At 46.8% G+C, this 23018-nt stretch overlaps 1 protein-coding gene across 3 annotated transcripts in view; it reads left to right on the top strand.

Moving 5' to 3' along the window:
• Positions 1-23018, top strand: part of LOC138164887 (3',5'-cyclic-AMP phosphodiesterase 4B) — a 535743-nt gene that overhangs the window by 476963 nt on the left and 35762 nt on the right. For 2 of the 3 annotated variants that reach the window (XM_069092825.1, XM_069092826.1), the window contains one exon: positions 12090-12202. In XM_069092825.1, the coding sequence (XP_068948926.1) occupies positions 12090-12202 (113 nt within the window). Of the gene's footprint in view, positions 1-11337; positions 11457-12089; positions 12203-23018 lie in introns of those variants that run through there. The other variant, XM_069092824.1, reaches the window with a different exon arrangement.

Below are 23018 nucleotides of genomic sequence, written 5' to 3'. Positions count from 1 at the left end.
GATACATAATATATTCCATGTCTTTCTAATTTTCTTGTGATATCTCTCTTTATAGAGGTCATGTATCCATTTTGAAATCGACTTTATATTAATTTTTAATTCATTTAATCCTCTTTATTTTACTAAATATCCATTTTCCCCAGAAGGATTATATTCCATTTGCTGGGTAGGTGATTCTTAGTTATAGTTCTGGTTCCTTTGCCTTCCAGAATATCATATTCCAAACCCTCTGATCCTTTAATGTAGAAGCTGCTAAATCCTAGGTAATCCTGACTGTGGCTCCACAGTATTTGATTTTTTTTCTTTTCTAGGTATTTACAGTATTTTTTCCTTTGCCCGGGAGTTCTAGAATTTGCCTATAATATTCCTGTGAGTTTTCATTTTGGGATCTTTTTCAGAAGGTGATATTGGTGGATTCTTTGAATTTCTATTTTACCCTCTGGTTCTAGATTACCAAGAGAGGTTTTACCTTGATAACTTCTTGAAATGTAATGTCCAGGTTCTTTTTATGATCATGACTTTCAGGTAGTCCAATAATTCTTACATTATCTTTCTGTTTATTTTCCAGGTCAGCTGATTTTCTGAGTTAGAAATTTCACATTTTCTTCTATTTTTTTTATTCTTTTGATTTTATTTTATTGTTTTTTGATGTCTCATGGAGTTATTAGCTTCCACTTACATAATTATTATTTTTAAGGAATTATTTTCTTCACTGATCTTTTGTACATTTCTTTCCATTTGGCTTGTCCTACTTTTTAATTACTTGTTTTATTTGATAATTTTTGTACATAATTTTTCCATAAGTTTGTGCTTCCTTTACCAAGCTATTGCCCCTTTTTTCATTAATCTGTCACATTAATCTATTTTTTTTTCAATTTTTCTTCCAACTCTCTTATTTGCTTTTTAAAATCCTTTCTGCACTCTTCCAGGAGTTCTTTTTGGACCTGGGACCAATTCCTCTTTTTCTTTAAGGCTTTACTTGTAGACATGTTGACAATGTTGTCCTCTTCCAAATTTCTGCCTTGACCCTCCCTGTCACCATGGTAACTTGACATGGTCAGGTTCATCTTTTGGGTTTTGCTCATTTTTTTTTTTGCCTATTTCATGACTTTTTGCTTTTTGTAAAAGATGAGCCCCCCTTCTGGAGTGGAGAGGGCATTATCCCAAGCTTATTGTGAGGGGACTCAGGGACTTGCTGCTGACTTGCAGTAGAGTTAAGGGAGCTTGCTGCTGGCTAACACTGGGTCTTGAGCCTCCCTGCTGGCTTCTGCTGACTGCTGGCTTGCCCTGGGGTTTAAGCCTGACTACTGCTTTGCACCGGGGAGGTGGGGCTTTGCTGCTGGGCAGGGGATGGGGAGAGGGGGGAGAGGCCATGAGTTCTGTTTTTGCTCTAAACCTCATATCCCATGATCCTGATGAAGATGAAGGGACAGTTGAGTTCCCTTGCCTTGTAATTATTGTGTCTCATTAGGAGTCAGAAGTCAGAAGATCTGAATTCTATCACCTGACTTGCTACTGCCCATGTGTCCTTGGTCAAGGCCATTCCACTCTCTCTGTGCCTCAGTTTCCACAGCTAGGAAACAATGGGGTCTGGAGTAGATTATAGAGTTATCACTGGAAAGACCCATAGAGCTCACCTAGTCAAACCCCCACATTTTACAGATAGAGAAAATGAGACCAGACTGTGAAATTGTTGCCCAAGGGCACACATGTAATAAGTGTCAGAAGGGGAATTTGAATCCAGAATCTCTGACTCCAAAGTCGCCTTATTCCCAATTCATCCTGTATATAGTTTGTACATGATTGTTGGCATGTCCTGACCCCTCATTAGACTGTGAGCTCCCCCAGGCAAGGACGAGCTTTGTCTTCCCTTCATATCCCCAGAGCTTGGCACCCTGGCTGACACATAGTACGCACTTCAAAACTGATTATGGCCTGACTTCTGAAGAAAGTTTAATCAGTGTGTTTCAGTTTTACATTGCCATTTACAGATGACCCCTCTCCATGGGAGTTCTCTTGTAACAAAGTAAAATGAAAAATACAGGGACCTCATCTAAAAGTTCATGGTACGTCTATAGTGTCACCTACTTCTCTTTTTAAAGAATTTACAGAAATCCATTTTCTCTTCCTCCCATCTCTAACCCCCTTAAAAAAAGAAAAGAAAGTTCCTTGTAACAAATATGCATAGTCAAGCAAAACAAATTTCCTCAATGACTGTATACATATATATTTGTCTTGAGATGTACATCAGTTCACACCTAAGTCAAGACATCACCCTCATGATGTCATTGACTCTCTTTGAGAAGAAAAGATCAACAATAATATAGACATGTGTATGCACACATGCATATGTATGCACACATGCATACATTCCTATGTCTATATATATACATATATGTGTGCATGTGTGTGTTTCCATCACCATTCTGTAGCAGAGATCATTTCACTCTTGATCCTTAGGAGTCATGCACCATCATTGAATTTATCAAAGTTTCTTAAAGTCTGTCACAGTTGCTTGTCTTTCCAGTGTTGTTGTCATTGTATAAATTTTTCTCCTGGTTCTGATCATTTCATTCTTCATCAGCCCTCAATATCATTCATTCCTGTAGTGTTGATACCCTATTTTAAATTGTTTTTCTGCTTCTACACCAGTTGGTATCAGTCCTTTTGAAATCATCTGTATCCCCATTTCTTACAGCACAATAATATTCCATCCATTACAGGATACAACTCACACGGGAATACGCATATTTCTCACCTGTACACTGCACCTTTACAAAAACTGGTCATGTCTTAGGTCACCTTTCTTACCACTGCAACATCTTTGAGTTCCCTGCCAGGGTTGACTCTAGGACTCTCCTTGAGAACCTCTGCCTGTGTTTCATTGTGTGGGATGCTTCCAATTACTCTCATTTCTCTTTTCCATACTTCTCTCAGACCTGCAACATGAAATATAGAGGCAAAGGACCTAGGTTCAAAACCTGGCTCTGTCATTTTGCTTAGCTGTGTTACCTTGGAGAAGTCTCTTCATGTCTCTGTGTCTTGTTTTCCTCCACTGTAAAGTGAAGTAGTTGTAGTTGATGACATCTAAGGTCCCTTCCAGCTCAAAATCTTACGTCCTTCCCTCTCCCTGTGTGTTTTTTTTTTTGTCATGGTGGGGGAGGGGCTTATTCACTGACCAGGCTGGATGGATCAGAGAAGAGAGAAACCAGGAAATGACAGCTGTGCTATAAAGCATTACTTACACAGTTGTGATTCCAAAGTTGCTGAAGAATATAATGCAAAATCCATTTCAACATAGCTAGGATCTATTTAAATAACATGGAAAAGTTGCAGCCTGGCTTTCACCCACCAGGATGCAGCTCTTGGGAAGTCTAGAGACAACTTGGAGTCACATCTCAGCCTCTGACTGCTTAACTGGTGCCCCGAGTCAAAGGTAGATAATTATAGCTATGCCCTGCCTGTGTTGTAAGCCATAATGACTAGTGCACTGAGTTCTTTTGAGAAAAGAGCCCTCTGCATACCAGGTATTATTATTGTATTAATTATAATTATTTAGCCAGCTTCTCTTCCTGCTTTGAAGAACAGAGCAAACTAACCTCCAGAACTTCAAGAAGGGAGAAGCAGTCCTTTCTCTGTTCCTCTCGGGGAAAGGACAGGGGTCAAGGAGGGGCTGCCTTCCTCGTGGGGAGCTGTCCAAGGGTGCAGGGGGCAGCCTCGGGAGGTGATGGATTCACCTTCCGTAGAGATTAGCACTAATAATAACTATAACAAGAACTACATCAGCTTGCATTTTCACCACATTTTAAAGTTTGCCAAGCCCTTCAGAGTTGTTATCTCTTTGAACTTCTCAACAGCCCTCTGTGAAGCAGGTGGTGTTCCTGCTTTGCAGATTCAGGAAGTGAATGACTAGCCCAGGGTCACACAGCTGGTCCAGAACAAAGGCAGAATTTGAATTCAGTCTTCCTGACTCCAGGTGCAGCCACATTATCTTACCTTGTTCCTGGCTTCCCTGGGCTTTCCTTAAGGCTCAGCCTTGAATTATCTCACCTGCAGAAAGCCTTTCCCTATATCCTCCTGTGCTCAATGATTTCCACTTTAGCTGGTATTTATCTTGTCTTCACACAATTGTTTGCATGTTGTCCCCCCCTCCTCCCATTAGACAGTGAGGTGCTTGGAAGCAGAGACCAGTGTCTTTGCCTTCCTTTTCCCCCCTAGTGCTTAGTGCTGGGCAAAAGCAGGTGCTTAATGTATGTCTGCTAATTTGATTTTACTTGACCCTTCAAACACCATGTGCATATCATCACCCCCATTTGACAGAATGGGGGGGGGGGGATACAAAACATGAGAAGAGACAGAGACACACAGCAAGCTAGCGAAGTCATCGGCAGAAATGGAAGACCCACCAAAGTTACTTAGAGTGGGGCCTTTCATTCAGGGCTGCCCATGGAGATCCTTGTTAACATGGAGGATAATAGCACGATGCTGTTGAACCTCTGCTCTCCTCCCCATTCTAAGCCATGCTGATCCTGAGGACCTTAGCCTCAGGGCTCCCCACTCTCCTCTCCCCTCTTTTGTTCCACTGGGCTTAGCTCTGTCTGCCCTCCTTCCCACTGTCAGAAGTCAAATATCGTCATTTCAGAACTGAAGAGGACCCCAGAATCCATGTAATCCAACCCGCACAGTTTACAGAGAGGGAAACTGAGGCCCATAAAAGGGAAGAGATTGGACATGAGGTAGCTGTGGTGGAGTGGCTAGAGCCTGACTTAGCAGTCAGCAGATTGTCCTTTTGTAGTACTGGGCCCGGGGGGGGTGAGGGACCTCAGAGACCATGCAATCTAACCTTCTTACTCTGCAGAGGAGACTGAGGCCCAGTCTACAGCTGAAAGGGTCTTCATAGACCATACAATCTAACCCCTTTATTTTATAGTGAAAGAAACAGAGGCCTAGAAGGTCACAGGGTCCTGGAACCCGAGGTAGAAGATGCCACCCCTCTCTTTTCAGAGCCAGACACTGATGCCCAGGGGGCTAAGTGTTTGCCCAGGGTCCCAGTTAGCAAGTGGCAGAGCAGGATTGGGAGCTCCCCCTATTGTACCCCACTGCCTCTTAGTTGCTCATTTCTCCTCTGAGCCCCGAGTTTTCTCATCTGTTGAACCATTATAATCTCCAAAGTCTTTTCCAATGTTTAAGTTCTGAAAGACCATGAAAGGAAAGTGGAGAGAGGGCCCAGGCTACTGCACACAAAGGCTGTGCTGTGGAGGATCAGTCATCCCTTGTGTACTACAAAGTCCAGTGCACTGGACGAGGAGTCTGAATACAGGCTCAGACCCAGCTCTATGGTCTACGTCTGGACCACCTGTCTGTCTCTGGATAAACCACCTCCCCTGGGGGAGCTAACCTTTCTCTTCCATCAAATGAGTGGTTTGGGCTGCTTGGGCCATGGATGGTAGACACAGCACCTGGGTTTGAATCCTGACTCTGCTACTCACTACTAGTGTGTGAATTTGGGTCACCCTGCCCCTCTGGGCCTCAGTTTCTCCTTCTGTCAAACAAGAAGGGTGGACTGGTTGACCTCTGAGTGCCCTTCCAGCTTGGCCATGATCTTGCACTCTATTCTAGGTCTATCTAGCATTCTTGGGAGGCAGAGCTCCCATGACCCCAGTGTTAGCGTCAGGAGATTGTGCCCAGAACCACCTGAAGGATCCTACAAGTAGAAAAAGAAAGATGGAGCCCACAATACAGTGGAAAGCACACCTGTTCTGTGGTGGAGGGCCTGGGTTCCAATCCTGTCTCTGTCACTGTGATATTGGCCACATCACTTCACCTAAGTAGAACTTGGCTTCCCCATCTGCAAAACAATGGAGAGTGGCTTGTGAACAGACATTCAGAGCTTTAAGGAGCTTTGAACTTACTCCCTTCATTCATGTCAAGCCTTCCCCACCCCCTCTTCTCTCTCTCCTCTCTGTCTCTCTCCTTTCTGTCTCTCTGTCTCTGTTTGTCTTTCTCTCTGTCTCTGTCTGTCTTTCTCTCTTTCCACCCCCACCCCCCAACACTCCCACTGTTCTCTAACTGCATTTCTCCCCAGAGCATCTTGTCTTCAGCCTAGTGCCTCCCTTCTGGGGACCCAGCTCTGCCCCCACCTACTCTGCCTCTCTCTTCTCTCTCTGCTGACACCTCTTCTTCTTCCTGCCACAATATCTCAGAATCCCATTTTCTGGCTTCCATTATTGGCCAGTGTTCCCTCTTTAAACTGTAAGCTCTTGGAGGGCAGGGACTATTTTAATTGCTTATATTTGTGGCCCCTCCTTTTAGCACAGTGTCCAGCACATATTAACCCCGTAATAAATGTTCTATTCATGTCTCTTAAAAGGCCTAGTACAACTAGTTGTGGAAACTGAGTCCCATGGAGTTGAAAGGACTTGAGAGAGGTATCATTAAAAGGCAGCGTCAGGATTTGAACCCAGGTCTGCAGACTTCAAATCGAGGACTCCTGCCTGGACCGCCCTTCCTCCCAAGGTCCCTTCTACTTTGCAGCCCCTGATCCTCTACCAGGGTGCTTCTAGAGTCCCTCTCGGTTCTAGAGCTGTCCACAGCCTAAGCTCCAGATTCTCGCTGGCATTTCTTAGGCTTTCGAGCTGGAAGGGCCCTAGGTCAGCCAATGCCAAATCCATCGTTCCTTCCCCTGCCCAGACTTTACAGCCCAGACTAGAACCAGAGCTTCCAAATTCTGAAAAAGTCATTTTCTGCCCCTGCCAACACTGGGTGGGACAGGACTGGCCAAGCAGGAAAGCACCGCTAGGTGCCTTGCCCCGGCCTTTCGTCAGCATCACGGGCAGCTAGAAGGCTGGCTGCTTTTTATTCTGGGTCGGAGCCGGGATGGGATGGTTCCCGGGGGGTATCAGACAAGGAGCCTCCTTTTTGGAAAAAGTGCATCTGCTGCTATAATTATAGTGTTTCCTTTGTTGGGCACAGGCGGAAACCCAACTCTCCTGAAGGAGAAATATGACAGAGCGCCTTACACGCGGTTTGCATATCAGCTTATTAAAAGGGCTTGGGGCTGGGGGGGCTGACTTGCGCTCCGTCTAGTGGGGCCAGGACTGAGCTGAGACCAAGGTAGTGTGTGGTGTGTGCTTGTGCTAGACAGCGCGAAGGTGCGCACGCCAAGGGAGGCTGCGCCCTCCTCACCCTCACCTCGCGGTGAGACGGGGCTCCCTGGCTCCCCGTGGGTGGCAGAAGCAAGCTTTGCAGAAAGAATCGAACAGAATTCAGGGGTGCTTCTGGCAGACTAGAGTCAGGAGGAAGCCGGCTGAGGCAGCCCTGGAGAACCAAGAAGGAATGAGAGAGGAAGGTATGTGGACGTCCGAGCTGTGTCCGGCTCTGAGCATCGCCCAGCCTCCCCGAGCCCAGGGAGAGAGGCTGAGGAAGTTACCTCCTGTGGTTTGGGTGGTTTGCAGTGACATACAGGAAATCGAATTTTAACTCCTGTTTATACTGGTTTAGTTTTGTCCAGGAGGTAAACAAAACTACTATTCTTTGAAACTGGTGTCAGTGGCCAAGGGATTCCTGTCAGTTCAACCAAAAAAAGTTCTTTTTTTTTTTTTTTTGCCTGCCCCAGGGCTTTGAATGTCACACCCATTAGGTTATTTATGGCTCTCCAGAGCAACATTCCAGGGCATAGGACAGTGCTGGCACATAGTAGGTGCTTAATAAATGCTTCTTGACTTGAGGCTGTTAGGGGAGAAGTAACAGGAATCTGGAAAACCTGTATTTTAGTCCTGGCCCTTCCCACAGGCTTGCTGTGTGACCTTAGGCAAGTCCCTAACCTCTCTGGGTTCCATTTGCCTTCAAGTGTACAATTAGAAGGTTGATCTCTCAAGTCTCTTCCTGCTCTAAAAATTTACCATCCTATTTCGAACATACATTCAATAACCCAACAAGAAGGTAGCATTTTTCTTGAAGCTTTCACTTCTTTTTTTTAGAATGTTTTACAATTTCATTAATATCTGCTTTATGGTTGCTACATCCAGGCGTGATTGTGTATAAGGAATGTACATTTTACCTTTTTTTGGGGGGGGGGAGGGAGGATGGAGGGGGGCGGCAAGTTGGTGTTATAATGGGAGACCCTTGGGCTCAGAGTCTTGTGGGAGCAAGCATGTTTTCATCCCTCTTGCTATGTAGTGCCTGTGTGAGTGGAGATGAAGCACTCAAACTCTCAGAGCCAGCCTCAGTTTCCTTAAGTGTAAAGTGAGACAGTTGGACTAAATGGCCTCTATGATATCTCCCAGTTTTAAATCTCTGACCCAAAAGCTTATACTCAAAACCCAGGTTTGTTCCCTATGACTTGTGACCTTGGCTAAGTCACCATCTTTCTGGGCCTGAGTTTTCTCACCTGTAAAATGAAAAGATTGGGCTGTGTTATCCCCTCACCCCTCTAAACCTATGGTCCCATTGCCAAGAGGGATTTGCCCACAGCTGAGCAGCCAGTGTAAGTCAGAGGTAGGACAGAGCCCAGCCCTCTAATGCCACGCTCTATCTCTCTTATTTTAATAACCCACTCAATTCATAGGCTTTAGAGGTGGGAGGCACCTCAGAGCACCTCTACTCTATGTATCCTACTCATATAATTTGTTTTCTTTTCATTAGACTAATTTAGCATACACATTTTGAGAGCCATTTACTGAAAGCAAATTCCCCTTCACACAAGCCACCTTCCAGACAAACAGGACCATAGCTGGTTCTGCCTTTCCCCTAGGTAGCTTCTCCATGCCTTGTTACTTCCTAGAGAGAAGTGACATCTACCTGGGACATGGCGTCAGAGCCAAGGAGACCTCAGAGATCAGCTTGCTGAACCCCTCCCTTCCATTTTACAAATGAGGAAACTGGCCCAGAAAGAGAAAGACTTGCTCAAGAGGCCGCATGTGGTAAGTGGCATCGAAGAGTTTCTGAGGAAATGATAAATCCTGTGAAGTCTCTGCTGCCTCATGGAAACATTTGCTGCCCTGCCTCAGTAGCCCTCTCCACCAAGATTCCACATAGAAAGACCCTTTGCTTCCAGGAAGCTTGTCAGAGCCTTGATTGGATCAATTCCCAGGATGCTTGTCTCTTAATTCGTTTTACAGATGGGGAAATTAAAACCCAGAGAGAAGTAACTTGTTCAAGCTTGGTGATACAGCAGTAAGAGCCAGGATTTGAACCCAAGTCCTCTGATTTCAGGGCATTTCTTTTCCCTGTATGAGGCTTCCTCCCATATTTGCTGATTTACTAATAAAAGCTGTTATTTAGGTAAGACTTTGAGGTTTTAAAAGCATTTTACATTCATCATCTCCCTTGATCCTCTCAACTACCCTGGAGGGAATAAGTGCTTTTATTCCCCCCACCCCATTTTAGGGATGAAGACACTGAGTGCCTGAAGCCAATTTCACTCAAACATTCCCTATTCGAAGTGTGCCCCCCCCACCCCATCCACTGTTCCATACTGAATTGGAATTGAAGGCTAGAGCACAAGCTCTCTGAGGGCCAGGACCATGTTTTCTCAAACTGAATTTCTCCTCATCTAGCATGATGCTCAGCAGGGCTTTGCAAATGTTTGCTGAATGAACGAACACAGCCATACATTTTTTTATTTAAAATCAAATGCTTATAGGAATATTGTAGGATGTAGACTTAGAACTGGCAGACACATTGGAAGTCATGTAAGCTCCCAGAAACTCACATTAAAACAGCTCTGAGATTTGACTTTCTGCTCTGCACATCGGCCAAGATGCTCCTGAGTGTCAAGAGGCAGCAGCCCCCTCTGTCCTGTCTCTCTTCCCCATCAGATGATGAGCTCTTGGGGAGCAGGAACTGCCTTTGACCTCTCTCTCTATCCCCAGCTTAGCATACAGTAAGTGCTTCATAAATGCTTATTGACAGATGGACTATTGAAGGGTATGTGGGAAGAAAGGGACATTAATATTTCACACTGGGGGGGTGGGAGGGGGCTGTGAATTGGGCCAAGCCTTCTGGATAATGGTTGGAATTTCACCAGAAAATGTCTAAATTGTCTACATGCTTTGACCATATGATCTAGGCATAGGCACCAGTGATGCAAAAACAGAAATAAAAAGTCTGGGCACCTTCCAGTACACAGATTTTGTGGTAACAAAGATCAGAAAATAAGAACTAACATTTATGTAGAGTTTACCATGGGTTGAGCACTTCACAATATGATCTCATTTGATCTTTACAACAACTCTGAGAGGTAGGTGCTGTTAGTATCCCCATTTTATAGATGAGGAAACTGGGGCAAATAGAAGTTAAATGACTTTCCTAGGGTCACACCTCTAGTAAATGTCTGAGGTCAAATTCGAATTCAGGTTTTCTTGACTCCAGACCTACACCTAGCTGCCCCCAAATCAACCAGGTGCCCACTGTTTGGAAATGACTAAGTAAACTAGTATATAACAGTCTTCAATCAATAAGCATTTCTTAAGTGCCTGCTGTCCTGTGCTTAGATGCCAGATTAGACCAATGTCATTGTTCACTGAGAGGAATTCAGTGGGGAAAAGGAGGCAGAAGATTTATATATACTAGGACAGAGCCAAAGGAACAATATAAAGAATGAATTAAAAGATGTAAGTGATTGCCAAGAGTCAGATTAGTAAGATTGCTTAAAAAAAAAAAAAAGGTGCAGAGAAAATTAGAGAAAATAAATAATGGTCCAAACAGGCAGAGAGATGGGGGGCTATTAGGGAGGAATGGCACATACATAACCAGCTGGCATGGTTACATCCTGTGTTTTTGTTTGCCTGTTTGATCTGGTATTTGTACTTAAGCGATTGTGTTGCTAGAGGAGGGTAAGGACTACTATACTTTTGTCTTTGTATCCTCTAACATAATGACTTGTACATAGTAGGTACTTAATAAATCCTTGTTGCTTAATAGATTGAATGGAGAATTCAGTGTCCGCAAGGCCTGGGGAGTTTTGCCAGAACTGATCATAATGATAAAACAAGAAGCATCAATAAAACTTATTTTTGTGGGGGGGAGGGCACTGTAAATATTAACAGTTGCAAGGGTTGTTTTGTTTTTTTCAGTTGCACACTAAAGAATTTTTTCCTGCACAAAAGACCCCTTGTTCTGTTGAAGCCTATTGAGAAATCTGCTCAGGAGATGCCCTTTTAAAGACAGCTGTGCAAAAAGCCCAGGAGTTAGGCTGAGCCCAGAGAGCAGTCCGCTCGGGGTGCTTTCCAGATCCCTGGCTGGGAATCCAGTGCGGGATTTCCTTGAGCTCTGGGTCCCCAGCAGAAGGGGAGCCTGAAGTTTTCTCTTTGTCCAAGAGAATGAGAGCCTCAGGACCCCCCAAGCTCAGAAACTTACTTCTTGACAACTCCAGGCACTGTTGCTTCCCACCCTCCCACCTACCCAAGTCTGAGCAAGGGGTCCTCTTAGTTAGCCCTCTCATTCTGAGGAAAGGGGTGAGTTGGGAACCTGAGACCGTGCACTCCTTCCTAGAATGGATCAGTTTGGGGAGGTCACTCTAGGCAGCGAGGGAGCGAATAAGCCGGGAGCCTCCTGACTTCTGTGCCCAACCTCTTCTCCCCTTTGGAGAAACCACGCGTGGCCGCTCGTTTCTCGGTCAGCCCCCGGTCCTCTCCGAAGTGACATCACACCGCCCAGGGCTGCTGACTCAGGAAGGCACTGAGAAAGGTGGGGGGAGGAAGGGGGCGGAGAGGCAGCGGCTCTGCTTCTCCAGCGCTCCCTTGGCCTCAGCAGCAGCCACTTTATGCAGATGAGGCTGGCAGTGCCCGCCTCCTTCCTGCCCTCCTCCTCCTCCTTCTCCTCTCCCAGTGGTGCCTAGCCAGCGAGCTCAGTGACATCTCCAGCCTCCTGGCCAAGCCGAAGGGGCGGGCGGCGGGACTGTATTGGCCAAGGAGCATCCCAGGCGCAGCCCTCTGGGGCTTTAGTCCTCCCCCTGGCCGGAGAGCGCCAGAGAGGTGCCGGCCTCATGATGAAGGAGCGCTGTGTTCCGTGCAGCAACCCAAGCCTCAGCCCCGTGGCCATGGACAGTCTGCATCCACCTAACTACATGTCCGTGTGCTTGTTTGCAGACGAGTCCTACCAAAAGTTAGCCATGGAGACTCTGGAGGAGCTGGACTGGTGCTTGGATCAGCTGGAGACAATCCAGACGTACCGCTCGGTCAGCGAGATGGCCTCCAACAAGGTAAGGAGCCGGGACGTCCCGGCCAGAGCGCGCCCCTTCACAGCCTCCTGGAGGGGCTCTTGGCGAACAAGAAGAGATGAGAGCGCTGGCCACCCTGGGGCGCCTTGGGGAGCCTTGGTGCAGAGCGTTCTGTCCCGCGTGCAGTCTCCTGAGCCCGGGGCAAAGGGACACGCTGGAGACCTGAGGCTCAGTCCCGCCTCCCAACTGACCCTTAGCTTCTGCACGGGGGCCAGAGCAGGGCTGGCTTTAAAAAAAGAAGCTTCCGGGGAGACAAAACAATGTTTATCGTCTCCTATTTGTATTTATCTGTTTGACACAAAGAGAAACATTAGGCAGGCTGAGAGGAAGGCGAGAATGTCTGACCGAATTGCGGCGGCACTGCTATGCCCGACTTCTCCTGGGTGACTTTGGTGAAGTCCCTTTCAGCCTCATACCCCCGCCTCAGTTTCCTCCTCCGTGAAGGGAGGAAGGTGGACTGAGTGGTCTGTAAGATCCCTTCCATTTCAGCTGAACAGTGCTGGGATGTGGGTGTCTAGCCTCAGAACCTCCCTAGATTGGCGAGTAGGCACTTAGTAAGTTAAGTGTTTGCCGAACTTCATTTAAGTCATTAGAAGGGGAGGTGTGTGACTCGGGGGAAGGAAGACTGTCGCTTCCCTGTAGTTTTCCAAAATTTGTGGGGTTAAAAAAATGCTGCAATTGCCTAAAGTAAAGGAAAAACTTTTCCTTCTCTCCAAAAGCGGGTTATTTCACAGAATGCCCACATCACAAAGGTGGGAGACTTTGAAATTAAAGTCTCCTATCAACAAAGAACTTTTGTGTTATAAATCCCCCAACAAAACTTCTCCCTGGTAGGGCTTTAATTAGGGGTCATTATATCATTTGTTTAATTAACACCCAGATTTTCAGTGCTAATTTATGTAGCCAGGGTTTCAAACTCTGTTTGTCTTTACTCCTGGGGAAGGCTAACTTCCATACTTGGGCAGCGGGGGGTGTTGAGGTCCCTCTTGCCCCCCAGGATGCAGTCGTTCACTGCCCAGGCCCACCTGCCCGGAACTTTAATCTGACGTCTCCCCGGGGCACTAGATAGGTCCTAGTCCACACCTGCCAAAGGTACTCCCTGCTTGCCCAGACATTTTATTACTTTGTGTGAGGCACTTTCCCCTAGGATACTTTCAGGGAGATTCCAGTCCCTGCATACAGAGGCTGAGCCTAGACAGAGATACCACCCAAGTGGCCCATGCTCTGTAGGGGGTCTGCTAAAAGGAGGGGAGGTTGCTGGGAGTGTCCTTTGGAGGCTGGTTTGTTTACAATAATGGAATGGGCTGTCTCTGTAGGTGGTGAGTTTCCCATGCCTGGAGGTATTCAAGTGGGAGTAGTTCAAGGGCTTGTGGGGATGTTGTTGTAGAAGGGTTTCTAAGAACTGGTGGGGGAGACGAGTTTGTATTACTAAGTTCCTGTAAATGTATTGACGCTAACTTTTTTTAGAAGGAAGGAAGAGCAGAATTTCAGCTTATGATACCATCCACGTTTGTATTTGAGATGCATGGTCAGCACGTTTGGTTTGGGTTGCAAACCCCCCCCCCCCCCATATCATCCCCCATTTTGCAGACTAGAAAACTGAGGCTGAGAGGTTCAAAGGACCTGTCCCAGGAGGTGCTGTAAGTAGCAGAGTTTGCATTGAAATCGGCTCCTCAGACTCCTGACCCTTGGGTTTCTGCTCCCAGTCTTCTATTTAAAGATGGAAGGCAAGGCTCTCTCAGGCCTGAGGGAGAGAGACTCCTGCCTTTTGTAACTGGAGTCTGGAGAGACCCTGGCAGCGCTTCTACCTATGCTCAGCCTCCATGGGAAAGCTCTCTCAGATGCCCTCGCGGTCCCAGGATTGAGATGGCACTTCCTCCCCTCACGTCACGGTGGATGTGAGCTAAAAGCCAGGAAAAGGGGCATGCCTATACTGTGTGTGTGTGTATGTGTGTGTATATGTGTGTGAGAGTCTGAGTATGTATGCACACAGGTGAATGTGTGTATGTGTGCATATGTATATGTGTGTGAGAGTGCGAGTGTGTATGCACATATGTGAGTGTGTATGTGTGTGCATGTGTGACTGTGTATGTGCATATGCGTGTATGAGTGCATATTGCATGTGTATGCATCTATGTGTGAGTGTGTATGTGTGTGAGAGTGTGTATGTGCACACATGTGTGTATGTGTATATGTGTGTATGCACACATGTGAGTGTGTCTGTGTGCATGTGTGGATTGTATATGTGTGAGTGTGTGTGTTCCCACATGCGTGCACATGCACAGGGGGGTGTGGATGGAGAAACTGCATTCACTCCATCTTCAGGCCTCAGTTTCCCTATTTGTGCAGCAAGCAGATTTGGATTGATTGGCATTTTAAGACTACTGTTAGAACTGAAAGGGACTGTGGCAATCAACTGGAGCCACGCCCTCACTTACCTTTGAGGAAATAGGACCTCACAGAGGGGCAGTGACATTCCTAAGACTCACACAACTTGAGCCTCAAACCCATGGGCATGCTTTGGGGTTTGCTGCCTTGCCTCCAGATCTCCTTTCGAGGGCCTCTCTTACTGTAAACCCCACGGGGATATTAAGGCATTAGTATTTCCACTGACTTTCTTTTGCAGGTGAGGCAGTTAGCAGTTTTCCTGGGGGTGTTCATAATTGAAGAAAGAAAGAAAGAAAGAAAGAGGGGGGACAGAGAGAGAAAGAGAAGCAGAGAGGGAGAGGGGCCAAGGAGAGAGAGAGAGAGAGAGGGAGGAGAGAAAGAAGACAGAGAGAGAGAAGAGGAGAGGGAGGGAGGAGAGAAAGAAAGAGAGAGAGAAAGACAGAGAGAAAGACAGAGAGAGAGACAGAGAGAGAGAGACAGAGACAGAGAGAGACAGAGACAGAGAGAGAGAGACAGAGACAGAGAGAGACAGAGACAGAGAGAGACAGAGACAGAGAGAGAGAGACAGAGACAGAGAGAGAGACAGAGAGAGAGACAGAGAAGCAGAGAGGGAGAGGGGCCAAGGAGAGACAGAGAGGGAGGAGAGAGAGAAAGAAGACAGAGAGAGAGAAGAGGAGAGGGAGGAAGGAGAGAAAGAAAGAAAGAGAGAGAGAAAGACAGAGACAGAGAGAGACAGAGAGAGAGAGACAGAGACAGCAGAGACTTTCTCACCAGTCCTGGCCTTCTGCTTCATGTCCAGTTTCTGATACTCTTCACTAGCTGCTGTGCAGGAAACAAGGAGAGTTACCCAGGTTCTAGCACGAAAGAGATAGCCAAGCTTTATGCTGGTGAGATGAGCAGCTCAGATCTCAGGGCAGGAGACTCCCCTGGGCTCTCTGTGCCTCAGCCAAGAAAAACCTGTAGAAAGGACAGTCCAGCAAAATGGCCCCACTTACTTGGCATAGGCAGAGCACTGGACTTCAGTCAAGAAGATCTGAATTCTAATTCTACCTCTGACACTGTCTAGCAGAGTGATCCTGGGCAAGTCACAAGTTCCCTCAATTTCCTCATCTGTAAAATGAAAGGAGTGGACTAGATCACCGGTAATGTTACTTCCAGATCCAAATCTATGATTTAGATTCTGTAAACCCTCCTACCAGACTGAAGGCAAAAATAAACCCTGGAATTTTCCCCACTGGCTTTTCCCCCAAAAAAGTCTAAATGATCCAAATAATTGCCAGTTTAGATTCTTCAGAGAAGTTTAGAAGAAGAACCCCAAATGACTGAATAGGAATGATTCAATGTCATTAAAAAACAGGAAACAAACGAAAACATTTCCCTCAAAGCCAGGATGGTCCCCAAGATGCACATCTGACCTGGGAGGGAATGGGATAGGGGTCTGGGGGCAAAGCCTGGCTGTCCAGGTATCAGGGATTCTGGAGAGGGAACCTTTCTTTACAAACCAGCTAGACTAGAGGCCGCTGAGGCCCCTTCCACTACTGGCAATAAATATCCTGGATGGCTCAGTGCCCCTTCTTGTACATTATACATTGAATGTAGGACCATAGCTCTAGGACTGGAAGGAGCCTCAGGGGCCATCTAGCCCAAACCCCTCATTTTCCAGAAAAGGAAACTGAGACCTAGGGAAGTTAAGTATAATATTAGCCCACTGTCATATAGATAGAAACTATCAAAGGATTCTTTCTTTCCCCTTTTGTTTAGTAGGAAGTACGGAGAGGAGAGTACTTGGGGCAGTCAGAGTCAGGAAGATCTGAATTCAAATCCTACCTCAGGTACTTTTTAGCCATGTGACCCTGGAAAAGTCATTTAACCTCTGCCTGCCTTAGTTTTCTCATCTGTAAAATGGGACTAATAACAGTACCTACCTACATCATAGGGTTGTTGTGAGAATTAAAGGAAATAATGTATGGAAAGTTCTTTGTAGATCTTAAGTGCTGTATAAAAGCTAGCTACTAGTATTTAGTACCTACTGTATGTCGGGGATATACTTTCCCACTGACCAGCAGTGGGGATTAATTACATTTGTGTCATGTTATCAACAATACTTGGCCACTCTCAGAATAATAAAATCATAGTTTTAAAGCTGTGAAATATTTTGTGAACCTTAAGGTGCTTTTTATTATTGCCATTGTGGTGGTGATGGTGATGATGATGATGGTGATGGTGATGATGATGGTGATGGTGATGATGATGATGGCGATGATGATGGTGATGATGATAATGGTGGTGATGGCGATGATGATGATGAAGGCCACGAGGAGGAGATGGGACAGCTAGATGGCGCCATAGTGTACAGTGAGCCAGTACTAGCGGCAAACTCTTCCTGAGCTCAAAGCTGGCCTCAGACATTTCCTAGCTGTGTGACCCTGGGAAAGTCACTTCACCTTGTTTGCCTCAGTTTCCTCATCTGTAAAATAAGCTGGAGAAGGAAATGGCAAACCACTCTAGTATCCCTGCCAAGAAAACCTCAAATGGGGTCATGAAGAGTCGGAGACTACTGAAAAAATGACTGCACAAGGGTTAAAGTCATTGCCATTGTGATTATCTCATTGAGTTCAGTCAGACAATGCTAGAAGTCATTGTCGTCACTCTCATAGGTGGATGTGGAGCCTGGACAAAGTGTTTGGCGCACCCTGGCACAACTGGTCCAAGCTCTCTGCACGTGTGTCATGGAGGTGCTGCTTATGCTGTTTATAGTAGAATCCTGATGCTGATACTAATATTTCCATTTACTCACAACAACTCCCTACATTTAGGCATGCAAGCACTCTCATTCCTACATTACAGATCAGGAAACTGAGGCTCAGAGATTAAGTGACTATCCCAGGGTCACAGAACCAGTGAAGGTTAGGGCTGACACTCACACCTGAGACGGGTGGCTCCGCATCCAAAGGTCTCATCCTGGCAGAAAGAGGCACTGCCCTCTTAGCCCTCTTGTCCCATTCAGGGGGAGGTGTCCCTGAGAGATTCCCCCAGGGCTACTCTCAGAGACAGAGCTGTAGAAATCCTGGTTTTTGTGAGAGCTTCTCTTCCCAGTGGCCAACCCCTGAGACCAGGATTTGGCCACAGACCAAATGGATTTGAGCATGATCTCAGAGGAAGGTCCACTGATGGCTTTCACAGCTGCCCCTTTCCAAATTATAGAAATTAAAATACTAAATGGCCGGAATATATTCAACTCCTTTTCTGACGCTATGGCATTGTCTTTCAAGGTGCAAAAGGATGTCAGGAGAGCCTCGAGCCAATCTCTTAAGGGCCCTACCAAAGGCGTCACAATGCTGGCTAATTTCTAACTTTCAATATCCTGTCCCCTTCTGTAGAAAAAGAATTGTCTGGGCCTCCAAGTGAGGTAAGCCCATTGGAGCCCAGGCCGTTCGTTGGCCAAATCATCAGATGTTTTGAAAACAGGATGTGTAAGCTCCCCACTAGAAAAGAGGAACGGAAAGAGACCCAGCAGGGAAAGGAAGAAAGCAAGTAAGCTCCCTGGGCATGATTCCCCCTCCTGTAACCATATAAACAGCGACCTGTCTTCCTGACCTCAGCCAGGCTGAGTGTCTGACCTTGTGTCGCCCAAGCTCGAGCACGTCAGAGGTGGCCGATAGGGGGAATGGCCCCACTGCTGGGAGGGGGACGCAGGTTTCCTGTCTCCTTCCTGACTGACTGAGTCAGGAAAGTACAAGGTTGCGACAACACCAGGCTCAGAGAGAAGCCCCACAGACACACTGCCCCAGGAAGGTGGGTTTCCCCACTCCCGGCCTTATTCAGAGAAACCCAAGCAGGCTCCTCAGATTTTCTTGGTGAGAACATCAGAGGGATGACTTCCTGAACTGCCATGAATGGTCTCCCAGGAGACTCCCCCGCTAGAGCATTTTCAAAGGCACGGAGATGGGAGAGCAGACAGGGTCTGATCTGGTCATGGACCCAGCCTGACTGCACTTTCAATCCTTCAGGGTGCCACTAGTCCAGCTACAGACAGATGTGAACTTAAACATCCAAAGGAACATTGCGGTGCATGCACACATCCAAGGGATTCCCTCTAAAGCAGTGGCCCACTATTTCCTCTTGCTTGGTTTTTAAAAGAGTCCATAACAGAATTCTCCATATTCCTTTTGGACCTTTGAGAAGCAGTTGCACCGTGGAAGACCTGAGTTCAGATCCTAGCTCTGTGACCCTGGGCACGCTGTGCACTTGCTTTCCTTCATCTCTAACATAGGGAGAGGAGCACCTCTTTGCCAGGACCAGCTGAGATGCAGTGGAAAGTGCTTTGCAAACTTTAAATGAGGAAGTTATCAGAGCCAGAGTTTGAGCCAAAGTCCCTTGGACTCCAGTCCTGTGAATGACTGAGCCGACTCACCACAACTGATGCCTGGTCCTACCTTAAAGGCAAGTCAGATGTGGGCGACCGATACAGGAGCCTCTGATGTTCCTTATAGGTTATAGGTCTAGAGCTAGGAGGGACCTCGGAGGCTGTCTAGTCCACTCCCTGCATGGTACAGTTGAGGAGACTGAGGCCCAGGGAAATAGATGACTTTCTGAAGAAGTTTACATGCACGGCTGGTGAATGTCAGGGATGAAATTTGAACCTGCGTCTTCTGACGCTGGAGCCTGTGTTCTTTGCATTGTGACATGGGCCTCCATGGCTGTCTCTTGGGTAGTTTCTTCATTGGTGGGAGTATCTTGGTCTGCTAACTGCAGCACCCAGTTGGTCAGGACTGACTGTGAGCCCTAATCTTCTGACACATTCTGTGCATCTGGTCCTGTCATCTACCCTGCCTCCCCACGTGAGAGCCTACCTCACAGGGGACATGAGAAGGTAACCACACTGATGTCAGACTCCTCTGTGTGTCCTGGGAATGTCAGTAACACCACCTCCCTGGAGGAGGTCGGGTGGCTATGGGCACATCCAAAAGACCCTCCAACATTGCCCAAGACACACACTGGTTCTACGTGTCTTTTCTAAAGTGACCTGGCCCTACGCCATGATTGCAAGTAAGCAACCACCCAGAGTTGTTGTGAGATGAAATGAGATACGTTAAAGGGCTTTATGAATGTTGCTGCTATGGTTGTAATAGTAATAATTATAATTATAATTTACACGACTATTTCCTAGTTTGCTGGGAACCATAGACTTGGGCCTGGAAGTCACCTGGTCCATCCCCTTTGTTTGATAGATGAGAAAATTGTTGCCCAGGAATGAGACCTTCTCGAGGCCATACAAATACTGAGCAGCAGAGATAAGATTTGAACCTGGTTCTTGTAACTACAAAGTCAGGCAGGGCTCATTCTGGAGTCAGTAAGCTTGGTGGTAACTTTCCTGAGTCATTCTGGTTTAACGGGCACATTGACCAGAGAAGGCTTGCCTTGATAACTTAATGCCTAATAATGGCTCACAAATAGTGTGTGGCTTCTTCTGCTTCTGCTTTCTCATCCAACAGTTTTGCTGGTGAAAGTTTAGTGAGTTATTCCTGATCAAAAACAAAAACTGTAATCAGTCACACTGATTATGTCACAACCCAACTTTCTGGAAAATGGGGTATCACAAACAGGGCATTGGTCTTATTCAAACTGAACTAACCCAACAGTAGGAAAGGTAATCGTCCTTTGTTGCTAAACTTCTTCCTGACTTTGCTTCAAAGACAGTTATTTGAGTGCTAAGCTTAGGGGAGAGAGAGCTGGATTCAAATCCACCCATGACACTTAGCAGGTCTGGGATCCTAAGCAAGTCACTTCTCTTTAACAAATCTCACTTTCCCCATCTGTAAAATCAAAAGGACCCATGGCATAATGAATCCAGCAACTGGCTTGGAGTCAGGGTTCTACATCCTGTCTGTGCGACCCAGAACAAACCATCACCTTTACCAGCTCTGGGACTCCAAGTTACAAATGTGCATTGGTGGAGGGAGTTTCCAGAAGCTGGAGTTCCCTCCCCCCATAAAAACCTCACATTACAAAGGACTGATAATAGTTTTGGTGTTGCAGGGATCACATGACATTTATACACACACAGATTATGTATTTATATATGTGTGTCTGCACATTGTATATCTATACAGACATGTAGATAAATATGTATGAATGTACATGCTTATAGGCATGCACTACATGTGTCCATTCATATGTATGCTATACACATATGTGTGTACAGAAGGTTTTTGTAAATCCTAAAGTTCCTTATAATTGCTAGCTGTTGTTAACATCATCACCAAATGAGATCATGTATGGACTTTGCAAACACTAACACAGTGCAGATATTCCCGTGGTGGGTGCAGATCTCTGGCCTGATGGCCTCCGCATCTGAGAAATATGCCCTTTTAATGGCAGCATCCCCCTTGGCCTGGAAAAGTCAACGGAATGATCACACTTTCATGTCTGAGATCATGCGGGCGTGCTCTCGGGGGAATAGCAGTCGAGAAGCCGGACCCCCCCATGGGACTGGTGGTGAAGTCCCCTCGCATGACTGGGATTATGTTGTGCTGGTTGCTTTCTTTGTCAAGAATACCAGCCAGAATCATCCCACAGCGCCATCTTTGTTCCCTGGGAAGGGGTCAGGGAAGCGGGTTTTTCGCCGTGGAGAGGGGAATCTTTCTGTGACTAAAAGGCTCCCCACACTGAAACAAGGCCTTGCTACTTCAGAGGAGGGGAGAGTAAACTCCTGGGCATCCAGTTACTGCAGCACAGGGGAGGGCAGGCAGCCGGCCAACTGCATATGTGCCTCGAGGCACCCTGGGCATGTTCCAGGAGCCAGCCAGTCCCCTCCACTGTGCCCCTTGTGAAGGATGCTTCCCTTGGCTGATGCCAAGCTCTTCTGTCTCCTTCCGTAACTTCCTGTGTTTGACTTGCTTTCAAACACCCGGGCTGGTCTGCAAGGAAAGCACCCTTCCATGTTTGGGACACGGGGAAGACAAAGAGATGTCCAGGACAGCACTGTTGTTTGTTCTTGGCAAAGTGGCTATGTGTGTGTGTTTTGTTTTACAAGTGCACAGTCAGACTGCTCACTTCTCCCAGGACAGTCATTTCCAACTTTAAGACCGACATCGACCAAAAGTCAAAAAGCTCTGGGACACTAACGTTGAGAGAAGTGACTGTAGACAGGGACCCTTGGTTTGGAGCCTCCTTTTCAGGCCTTCACCACTACAGCTCCTCAGAAGGGGGTGGGGGCTTTCATCCACATTGAGAGCCAGCAGCCTCTGGGTTCCTTTGCTCTGGTGATAGCCACGTGGTGACCTGATGTGAGTGCCTCCAGCAGAGAGCTGGGAAGGAGGAGGCAAAGACTGAGTGCGGCTGTCAGGGCCGAAGTTATTTAGACCAATTAAGTCTACTGGGATTCAGGAACTGAACTATTATTCTGAAGAGGTAGTGGCAATTGGTATTTTAAAGAATCTGGGTTTTTTAAGTACAAAAATCACTGTTGGGGAGAGAGAGAGAGAGAGAGAGAGAGAGAGAGACTGTCATTGTATGTGTGTAGTTTTTCTACCTTGACACACACAGAAGCTGAAAGCAGGGTCATTTCCCAACTCTGAGACCTATTTTTTCTCTCTGGTATTGGTGTTCTCATCTGTAAAATGAACATTCTATCAGATTACTTTCTCCAGCATAGGCTGCCAGCCCTGACAGTGCTCTGATCCCCTCGAGGCCCACTGCTGGAGCAGACCAAACCTTGGTGTGACCTGGACTAGGGAGCCTGAGAGCCGGTCTAGGCCTCCCTTCATCATTGTAGAAATGAGGAGCCTGGGGCCTAGCCAGATCCAGTGAGTTGCCCTGTAGCAAATGGGGGTCAAGTGACAAAACCACATTCAAAGGCAGGTCCTCTGATGCCAGGTACAAGTCCTTACCCCAGTGGCCACCAAAAGGGCAACTCGAACATCCCTGCTGTTTTGCCAATGAAGAAACTAAGGCTGACAGAGGGGCATCTCCCAGGCCAGTGACTCACACACTTCCCAGGGCCCTCTCTGCTCCCCTTCTGGAAGGCTTGGAATGAAGTCTGAGGTGTGGGAAATGCCCCTCTTCCTTCACATTGATATCTTAGCTTGTAACATCCCTGAAAAGGAGCCATACTGTGGGGTTACTCACTGTCACTAAATAGAGCATTTCTACACATAGTCACCAATGGTCTGGACATACAGATCGCTCCTTCTGGGTCTTAGTTTCCTCCTGTGTAAAATGACCCATTTGTGCAGCTGAACAGGATGAAAGAAAACTGGTTCCGAAGTCAGAAAGAGCTGGGCTCAAACCCGCTTCTGAAGTTTACTGCCTCCTAGACTGAATCATTTCACTTTCCTAGGCTGCAGTATATTCATCTCTAAAGTGAGGACATCAGGATAGACGGCCTCTGGGAGCCTGGCCAGTCTTC

This window comes from Petaurus breviceps, unplaced genomic scaffold, assembly GCF_028583685.1.
Source record: "Petaurus breviceps papuanus isolate PSGF00001 unplaced genomic scaffold, PetGlider_PUasm1.0 207, whole genome shotgun sequence".
Taxonomy (NCBI): domain Eukaryota; kingdom Metazoa; phylum Chordata; class Mammalia; order Diprotodontia; family Petauridae; genus Petaurus; species Petaurus breviceps.
This window is presented reverse-complemented; position numbering and strand designations above follow the sequence as displayed.